This window comes from Lolium rigidum, chromosome 2, assembly GCF_022539505.1.
Source record: "Lolium rigidum isolate FL_2022 chromosome 2, APGP_CSIRO_Lrig_0.1, whole genome shotgun sequence".
NCBI classification, from domain to species: domain Eukaryota; kingdom Viridiplantae; phylum Streptophyta; class Magnoliopsida; order Poales; family Poaceae; genus Lolium; species Lolium rigidum.
Window position 1 is genome coordinate 176,633,233 of NC_061509.1, and position 9,889 is coordinate 176,643,121.

General features: G+C 49.9%; 2 protein-coding genes across 8 annotated transcripts; both read right to left on the minus strand.

Annotated features, from left to right (window-relative positions):
* Window positions 1-603: 603 nt before the first annotated feature.
* Window positions 604-6,347, minus strand: LOC124692637 (26S proteasome non-ATPase regulatory subunit 6-like). 7 transcript variants are annotated; one of them, XM_047226050.1, is made up of 10 exons: window positions 6,042-6,347; window positions 5,848-5,962; window positions 5,099-5,189; window positions 4,867-5,012; window positions 4,571-4,771; window positions 4,323-4,473; window positions 3,913-3,970; window positions 3,601-3,753; window positions 3,276-3,484; window positions 604-891 (listed from the first exon to the last, which is right to left on the minus strand). In XM_047226050.1, the coding sequence occupies exons 1-5, from the start codon at window positions 6,286-6,288 to the stop codon at window positions 4,675-4,677; spliced, it is 696 nt and encodes a 231-aa protein (XP_047082006.1). In that variant the 5' UTR covers window positions 6,289-6,347; the 3' UTR covers window positions 604-891; window positions 3,276-3,484; window positions 3,601-3,753; window positions 3,913-3,970; window positions 4,323-4,473; window positions 4,571-4,674. The 7 variants fall into 7 exon arrangements, with proteins under 7 accessions (XP_047082006.1, XP_047082002.1, XP_047082003.1 ...); XM_047226046.1 differs by adding an exon at window positions 2,424-3,216 and having other exon boundaries at window positions 3,276-3,753; XM_047226047.1 differs by adding an exon at window positions 2,421-3,216 and having other exon boundaries at window positions 3,276-3,753.
* A 1,801-nt stretch (window positions 6,348-8,148) lies between these two features.
* On the minus strand, window positions 8,149-9,678 carry LOC124687736 (AAA-ATPase At3g28580-like). The gene has a single exon (XM_047221487.1). It carries the CDS (start codon window positions 9,662-9,664, stop codon window positions 8,168-8,170), a length of 1,497 nt encoding a protein of 498 aa, XP_047077443.1. The 5' UTR covers window positions 9,665-9,678; the 3' UTR covers window positions 8,149-8,167.
* Between the last annotated feature and the right edge of the window lie 211 nt (window positions 9,679-9,889).

Sequence of the window (9,889 nt, forward strand, 5' to 3'; positions counted from 1 at the left end):
AAAATTAAAGAAGAGAAAGTAGTAGGTCACTCAAAATTTACAGAAGACCCCCTATAAATCACATGCCTCATGTTGGTCATCCTCAACCTTCACATCTTCTGCCACATCACCACCGACAAGTGGGACCTACTATCAGATATCTTATTAGCATGGCTGAAATCTATAGTTAGTGGACATTGCAACAAATTCGCGCAAAAACGGTGGTTTTTTGCAATTTCACCGAATAGTGGTGGTTTTTCAAACTTCCCGCTGTAATGTGGTGGTTTTTTGGAATTAACCTCAATATTGAGACAAAATTGAGTTTCCTCAATCCTCCTTACTGAAGTGATGGGGATTCAAATGTTGTAGTATCCATGCGTGAACTAAAAATTATCATGTTGCTGTCAAATCTCAATCAACAACTAAAACACAACAATCCTGTAATTTGTTATTTCATTATAGATCAATTACAGGATTTCAACGCATTTGGAAACTTGCAGTAGCAGGAGATCAGAAGTTTTACCCCAGGAATAGATGGGAAGCAGATAATGTTCTTTGACATATCAATTGTATATTGTTAAATCCACATCACGCGCCATCACAACTATGAACTATCATGTCAACTGTGCAATATTCCATATCAATTACTACATGTATAGAGAACATGTAAAATAAAGAGAAATGAGCAGTATTCTACATCATCTGAGAGCATACATCAGTTTATTAGAACACAAGCTCTCAGTACATGGCAGATTGTTTTTGGAAAATGTCTGCCAGGTGATAATTTGGCAAAGCGGACCAAATAATTGCCTATACTCACTTCATCATCTTCCATCACCTTGTGTACACGCCATCCAATCACGCACCACATGCAACTTTATGTGACAAGTTCCATGCCTTCATCATCCTGCTCTGCGATGCACAAATGTGACATACCCAATAATCAAAAGAAGACAAGAAAAGGTGATACTGAGTATAACAACAAGCAAGAGAATGGATTTGCTACCCACGGGGGTAGCTACGCATGCGTCCATCACCGTCTAATTTGCATGCAGATTCGTACAAGTTGGGTTCGCCCTTTGACCGCGTCCAATGCCGCGTACAGTAACCATGTATTAGCTGATTCCCTAATCCCCTGACACGCTCACTTGCGGAGCAGCTGTAGAGGAGCTCGAGGTAGGGGAGGCCACCATGCTAGTTGAGGCGGCCCTCGAGGTAGGGGCCATGGGCCGGCGAGGTAGGGGCGTCGCGATTGCATTCAGCTCTCGCTGGACATGCTCTGCTACTGAGTACTGACCGCGAGTTGAATCGATTTGGGCCGCCATGAAAGTCGACTGAGCGAGCTCCTTCACATCTGCCTTCGTGCTCTCTCTCTCCTTCCCCAATGAACCCAAACGGCTTTTTTTTGTGGCACAAATCACAATTTCTGATCTAAGAGCATAGGCGGAAGAGAAACATCCAAGATTTGGCTGTTCTGCCGGCCAAGCATAAGAGTGCCACATCCCTGGGACCTCCTCGCCTCGGCTGGTAAGGGAGCTCTTCCACGATTTGTGCCGCTCAGGCGTTGGCCCGGCAGCAGCAGAGGAGGCCGGATTGGAGCGGGCCATCCGACTGTGGGAGGCACCCTACTCGAGCGCACATGCGTGGATTACCACCGCCCGTCGTCGTACAGCTCCGCCCCTATTCGTCATGGTGCCACCCCGTCCAGGCGCCTTACCGCCGGTCGCGAGATAGAGGACGTGGACGTGCCTCCGCTGCTCTCCAATTGACAACGACGGTCTATGCCGAGTTCGATTTGGGAATCAGCCGGGCCGTACGCCTCCTTCCCTGTACGCCGCGCTCCCCAAAATCGGCCGCCTCACGCCCGCCTTCCCCAAAATCGGCAGCCGCGCGCCCGCCTTCCCCAAATTCGACCGCCGCACGCCGCCTCCCCGTACGCTCGCGAAGCAGCTAAGGCGGTTTGGCCCTCTCCTCCTAGAGCTCCAACCCGTCCCTCACCCCTTTCCCCGACGAGCTCCACGCCCACCCGCGTCGGCGGCTGCTCGCGAAGCAGCTAAAGGCGGGTCATCCCTCTCCTCCTCGGGCAGATCTCGGCTGGAACAAGGCAGGGAATATCCGGCACACGGTCGATCTGGGAGGAGGAGCTCCAAATCCGGCCAACGGCGAAGCCTCAGGTGGCACGACGGCAAGGGGAGGCGGCGGCGACTGTCACATCGCGCTGGTCGCGGGCGTGGATGGAGTCGGCAGGAGAACGAAATGAGCTTTTTTTACGGTCTCCCCTTCCTCTAATTAATCAGTTATTTACGGAATAAGACACTGTGGGTTGTTAATTACGTTTGACCAAAGTGGACAGGTGTGTGGTGCGGAAGGGGTGCGCAGCTACCCCCGTGGGTAGCGCGGTTCATCCGCAACAAGCAATCAGATTAGGGCTTTATATTGACAACCAAATATATTATATTCATGGATAAGAAATTGCTTCCGCAAAGCCTTTGACCAGTCGTCAAGATAATCTGCACATATTTATCAACCAGTAAGCTCCATGCAAGGAAATTACTCACTAAGCAACATGTGTTCAGAATATACAGCAACTTTGGTCACATCATCTCCTTCAAACAGGCTCCCAATTATCACATTGGGAAACATGCCTTCAGATTTACATGTTTGCGAATAGACCTTTTGCGGCATCTGTAACAGCTAGATTGCAGTACCCGTTTATTAGTTATGTAAAAAAAATTGGTTTGGCATCTCCATTTCATCATGTGAAGAGATCCAATTGTATCAGTACCTTGTTATATAAAAATATTATACACATATCGTTTCATGTAGGTTTAAGAAAACCTAAGCTTTGGCGATTAAATATGAACTTGAACGGGTAATATAGAGTGTGATGTTTCTTATTCTTGCTTGCATGCCCCCACACCTCCACTCCTACAAATACAAATTACCTCAAGTGCCCTTTTCTTTGGAAATAAAAGAACCATAAGTATTTTAGTGCTGCAAATACCATACCACACAACAAATATGTCTCATGTATACAAACAAATTATTGTTGAGAGATAAACATTTGTACATAATAGATTAGGTTAGCCTGTTTAAGAAACACATGATAATCCAAATTCCCATAATAATAATGTAACATATAGTGGGGTGGTTCTTCAAAAGCAGGCTAAGGATAAAATCAATTTTGGCCATGATCTGCCGAGCCAATCGCTGATGACCAAGATCCATTTATCATTGCTGGAGGAAGCCAGGGGCGCAATCAATAGATAACAGAACGAAGAGAGGATGTTACTTACCGCATTCAAACACTGTGATGTATATCCCGGATACTACAAACATGTCATTGCCGCGGAAGTTGGAGGTGTGACAACTCAGACGTAGTCAACGGCGACGCTCAGGGAAGGCTGGTGATTCCTACAGGTTTGGTGTGATGATGCGGAACCTTTGCAGTACGAGAAATAGCTTGGCATCAAAACTTATTGTGCATCTTCAATCAATCAGAATGCTATGCCAGTTCAGACCAACAGGGAGATTAAGGTGAGCCATTAGACCAGAGTTATGCTTTATTACACTTGTGCAAGGTTTGGGATCAAGAAGCCAGAAGACATGTTTGCTACTCACCTTGGAGAAGTACCATGTAATCTCTACATATAGCAAAAGAAAAGGAAAAAAGGTGAGATCTTGAGATTATTTTGTACTTCCAAAAGGTACATACTTTCCTTTGCCATCAATAGAAATAGCTTCTCATGGTGTAGGAATTGGATCCAAGCTTCCCTGTGATACCCATAAGTAAAATATTGATAGTTAAGTAACTATAACTGAAACAGAGAGCCTTCAAAAAAATTAACTGCTAGATATTTATTTAATAAGGTCAAGTGAGGTTGCTAATCTTTAGTGTTGAAGTTGTGATAACAAAGTAGTAAAGAGACTGACCTTGAGTAGACCATGTATGATTTACCAGATAGCACCCAGATTTAGGATTTTCGTTGTCCTGAAATAAGGTACCCGTCAATATCTTTAACCCTGAAGCAAGTCTTTGCAAGCCAATATTACATACCAGTTGTACCAGTAACGAAGGATTAATAATATCTGAACTGAATATGCCATCCTAGACTCCTAATCCTGATTGGCTCTAGGTTGTTTTGGCAACTGTTGGAAAAGAAAAGCCATTTCATGTCCGGGCCTTATGTTACAGATGAATGTAAAAACAAAATCTGCAGGGGTGATGGTGCCATCAGCTGGCTGTGCCTGGCTGCCTGCGATGGTACTGATGTGAACTGAGTTACATGAGGGATGGCAAGAGGAGGGTTCCAGATATTACAGATCGGCGGAAGAGAGATTACCTGCTGAACTTGCATGGGTGCTGCTGCCGCCGCTGCCGTCTCAGGATCGATTGCTCCTATACGATCATGTATTACCGAATCCTTTATTACCTGCAAGCCCCATCCAAACACACGAATCTTCTTGATCCGCTTGAAGTCTTGAACGCATCCCCTGCTTGGTAGAAATAATACCCCCGCTTAGTATCTTGAGGATCGAATAAATCCTAAATACGGAGTACAAGCATCAGAGACATGGGCAGTTTCCTTACATTTGCTCTTGGTCTCCTCGATGCGGGCCTTGGGTTCTTCTCGACCGCCAGCTTCATGTACTCAATCGCCTGATCCTTGTCGACGGAGCCACCTTTGCCACAGATTATGGCGGATCGGCAAAAGGTATCGGGGGAGAATCGAGGTAGAACATCTGCGGCGGCCGTTGCTTCCTCTCCCAGTCACCACCCGCCTCAAACAAGCTTCAATCAGGAAAAGGAAGTTGCTCAGTATTAGACATTAAAATGCAAAAAGGGCAGAACAGCAAACAGCTATATGACAAAATTTCATTGCTTACATTTTGGCCTTGTCGATGGACTTTGAGATGAGATCAAAGTCCATATGGAAGAGGCCAATCTGCAAAGCGTAGAAAACAAGGTCCATCTTTTGCCCAACAGCTACAGTTTTTCCCTCAGTAATTTTAAGCTGCTCCAGTGCCTTTTCCTGAAATTATGGGTGTTTAGTTTAGACAAAAAAGATTGCAACATGCATTGAAAGCCTAAAGCGGTGCAGAAGACAGTATATTATACCTTCTCCCCAACTCTGATGAAATACAAGGATTTGGCTAGATGGGCTTCCCGCACTTCACTCTCACCCAAGTTCTCTTCAGCATCGGCGATCCTTTATGCATAGATAAGTGAAGAGAAGCTAAGAACCAAACACAGCATATTGGCAAATCAAATGAAACACAACAATAAGGCGGGAAAGAGAAGCACTACACTTGCGAGTCCCGATACCAAGAGCACAGTTTTTCACTTCGACTAAAAGGACCAATGTTTGCAGTAAAATTTCTGACTGCTTAAGCTGCAGGCCATTCTAGAGGTAAGTGATTCATTCGTGCATAACTCAATTCTGTATTATATGTTGAAAAAACTCAATCCTCTATTTACTATTAGCCACTGCTCCACTACTGATGAAGATGGTTGGACGCCAATAACCTAAACAAGAATCCATTGGTATTGGTCAAGATCCAACATCGTAGGAATGGAAATTTGCCACTATTAGAAGCTCGAAAAGTTAGTTATAGCAATAATGTTCAGAAACAACAGGAGCAGCACAACCAAATGGACAGTTCCACCATATAAGAGTCTAGACTGTGCCTCTGCGGGTTCTCAGAGCCTAATTATAGCAGAATCTATCTGTAGTGGTCAAACTACAAACTGTAAGGCCAGCCAAACGATTAGATGGATGCATCAACGCCTCGAATCATTGAAACCTAGAAACTACCCTAATAAAATTCAAAACAGGGAAAAGGGTAAAACCGGCAAGATCTGCTCACTTCTCGTCGAACTTCCGGGTCTCCTCCTCGATCCTGCCGCGCATCTCCGCGAGCAGCGCCGCGTCCGTCTCCAGCACGCCGCTGGCCCCCAGCGACTCGTACAGCGCCGCCATGTCTGGAACAAGCACACCACGTGAAATCAGACCAGTGAGCAACAGTTGAGGAGGCAGATTGGAGGAGGGGGGGTTTGGTACCATCGGATTTTACTGCGGCGAGGACGTCGTCGCGGAGGCCGACCTTGGCGAGGTCGTCCAGGTCCGGCTGCGAGAGGAGGAACAGCTTGTGCGCTAGCACCAGGTGCGGCTGCTGCTTCCCATCCTCGCCGCCGCCGCCGTCCATCTCGCCGCCTCGCTTTGCTTCTGCCGCAAGAGATGGGGAGGACTTGGCTCTGCCAGGGAAGAAGAGGAGATAGAAGGGGAACGGAACGGAAACTGGAGTCATGGGCGTCGGTTGCTGGATGAGCCGTGCGTACGTGGGTGACCGCAAACTTTTCACGAGATTACGGAGGCGACGTACCATGGGAGATGGGACACCACCTCTAGCCATTTAATATAGTAGAGATTATTGTATGTATCTATAGTTCTATATACACACTAAAAGTTCCCGAGCACGTTGCGAACCTCAAAAAAGTCCTCGATGACTTTTCTGCGGCCACCGGGCTCACCATCAACTTCCACAAAAGTACTTTTGTCCCCATCAAAACTTGCCATGACGTTGCCCTTGACATGGCCACCACCTTCGGCTGCGCCGTCTCTTCTTTCCCCCAAACCTACCTCGGCCTCCCCCTTTCCACCCACAAACTCCGCCATCGGGACTTTACCCCCATTATGGCGAAAAGTGACATGCGCCTTTCCGGCTGGAGAGGTCGATGCCTACCTATCGGCGGGCGTCTGATACTCGTTAACTCCGTCCTGACGGCCATGCTTGCTCACGCCATGGGGGCCGGCATTCTCCCTGCTGGGGTTGTCGAGGCCATTGACAAGCGTCGTCGGGCCTTCCTCTGGACTGGTGAGGAATCTTGCAGTGGCGGCAACTGCAAAGTCGCTTGGGACGAGGTCTGTGCCCCGAAAAATCGTGGCGGGTTGGGTGTTCTCTCCATTCGGGCTCAGAACACTGCCCTTTTGTCCAAATTCCTCACCAAACTCCACTCTGATACCTCCGCCCCCTGGGCCTGCTGGTTTCGCCGCAGATACGGCTGGATCGAGGGCCGAGACTTGGGTGACCCCCACCACCTCGATACCCCCATCTGGAAAGGCATTGTCGCGGGGCTCGCAAACTTTCGATCTATATCTAGAGTCGCCACTGGCAATGGGGAAACGACGGCTTTTTGGACTGACCTCTGGCTCGGAGACAACACCCTCCAAGATCAGTTCCCGAACCTCTTTTCTCACTCCACCCGCACGAATATCAACGTAGCCGCTGCCCTGGCTCCTGGCTTCCGCGGCACTCTGGAACCCCGCCTGTCGCAGGCCGCTGAGGCTGACCTTCGAAACCTTGCTATCGAGCTTAGCTCCGTGGCTATGAGCAGCGACACTCAGGATTCACGTTGGGACCGCCTCACTAACAAAAAGCTCTCGAACAAAAGTGTCTACTCCAATTCTTTCAGGCATCTGCAGATTGACGTGGTGGCGGAGAAAGTTTGGAAAAGCGCAGCTCCCCTTAAGTGCAAGATCTTCTGCTGGCTCGCTGTGAGGAAGCGCCTCCCAACCAACGAGCGCCGCTTTCGACATCGCCTTGGGAGCTCTGCAACATGCCTCTCCTGCCCCCAGGACGAGGATACTGACCACCTCCTCCTTCGCTGCCCCCGCGCCAGCGAAGTGTGGACCTCTTTCTTTCAGGATCCCCAAGTTCATGCCCCCTCCGGCCTTCCCGACATTTGGTCGTCGCGATGCAGGAACTATGAAGAAACCACCATCAGCACCGCCATCCTCTGGAATATATGGAAGAGACGCAACGCCAAGACCTTCAATGGAGTTGACGAAGACCTTGCCATGGTCTCCCGCAGATGCATCCAAGACATTAGACTTTGGGCTCATAGATGTACCACCCCCTCTGCCTCCCTCTCTCTAAATAATTGGTGTAATAGCTTTGATCCACCTTGAAAGCTCTCTCCCCAGACAGACTCCCTCCTCCCCTCTAAAAAGGTTGTAATGATCCCCTGTACGCTTGTTCCTTATTAATGTTCAGGCTGGCGTAAGCCCGCCGTAGCCCAGTTCAAAAAAAAAAAAAATATACACACTAAAACATGTCTAGTTATATGGGTAACTACATAAATCTGCCACAAGTAACTCGGGACAGAGGGAGTACATGGTCTGACGAGTTATTTCGAAGTTCCGTTCTGGGCAGGTACAACAACTTCAATGGTAGGAGCCGTAGTTGATTCCCTCTTGGCCTTCTTCTTCAGGGTCTCAACTAAACCTGCCAAGCAAGCGTCAGTGTCCTCGTTGAGGTAATATGCCACTTCAGATGGCGGCATATCGGCGTCCCTCTTCCTCTTATTGCTCTTGGGCATGAGGTTATGTGCCACGTCAGCGGGTGACGTGTCGGTATCCTCGAGCAGCCGCTTGATCTCGTCGAACAGCTCGTGATCTCTTACTCTGAGGTAATTGTTGGCGAGTACCTTGAAGGCACCGAACCGGCAGTAGGACATCTCGATGTGCATGTCCATCCTCCCCCGGCGTGTCAGCGCCTGGTCGAGCATGTCGACGCGGTTGGTGGTGAAGACAATGACCCGCTCGCCGCCACTCGCGGACCACAGCCCGTCCACAAAGCTTAGTAGGCCGGAGAGCGTTACCTTGCTTCCGTCGTCTTTGTTGGGGTCCAGCGGGAGGTGGTCGCAGCAGCTGCTGCTGCCGGACTTCTTGTCGGCGACCTTGCGGTTTCCGGCGAGGTCAACCTCGATGGCATCGATATCCTCGATGACGATGATGGACCTGCCTTTGGTCTCGATGAAGAGCTTCCGGAGCTCGGAGTTGTTCTTGACGGACGTGAGGTCGAGGTCGTAGACGTCGTACTTGAGCATGTTGGCCATGGCCGAGATCAGCGTTGACTTGCCCGTGCCCGGCGGGCCATAAAGCAGGTACCCACGCTTCCACGCCTTGCCCACGTCTGAGTAGTATTGCTTGCCGTCCATGAAGGCCTCGAGGTCGTCGATGATCTCCTCCTTCTGGACAGGGTCCATGGCGAGCTTGTCGAAGGTCGCCGGGTGCTCGAACGGCACGTGGCACCAGGTGCTCCTGTTTCCCTGCCGGTGGTTCGTGAACAGCCGTCTCTGCCTGGTCATGTTGGCGATGAGCTCGTGGCCCTTGGCCAGTGCTCGTGGCAGGTAGGTGTTGAGCACGAACTGGCGGTGGCGCTTGTGGAACACTGCCCGGAAGAGCCGGGGCTCCGTGTCGGCGGCGAAGAAGCTGAAGACGGGGCTCGGGCTCCGGTAGCTGGGACCCTTGTTGGTAGCGTACCACCAGATGCGCGCGCCGTCGGAGTCGTCCGTGACCTGTACTTCGTCGTCCAGGGTGACCTCCGGCAGCACGCCGTCGTTACCGAGCTCGGCCTTGAGCCTGCGGGCGCGGTGAGCGCACTTGTCTGTGAGGTAGGCGGAGATGTCGTCGAAGAGCTCGTTCCGGCGGAACTGCTCGTCGCTTTGCTCGGAGATGGTGAGATTGACGTAGGGGTTGAAGTAGGCGGCGACGAGCGGCGTCCACTTGGTGATGAAGTGCCTCACCTCGTCGTGGATGCGGTCCGGCATCTGGGAGCACAGCAAGGTGAAGACGGTCATGGCCGTGCCAACCCCAACCCACTTGTCAACCGTGGTTGCCATGTTTTGTAAGATGAACTAAACCTTAGGTAGGTTAAATGGCCGTGAATGTGTTAGGGGTCACACTCGATTTATGTAGCAACCGTAGAGAGGAAGCGCACGCATCGTCGTTGTACACATATATTACAGTTGACGTTGACGACAACACGGATGGTTTCGTGGAAGCACAGAGGATATGTCGTCGGAAGCTCGATTGTGAAATTAGCAGTTGCTGTCCAAGATGATGAC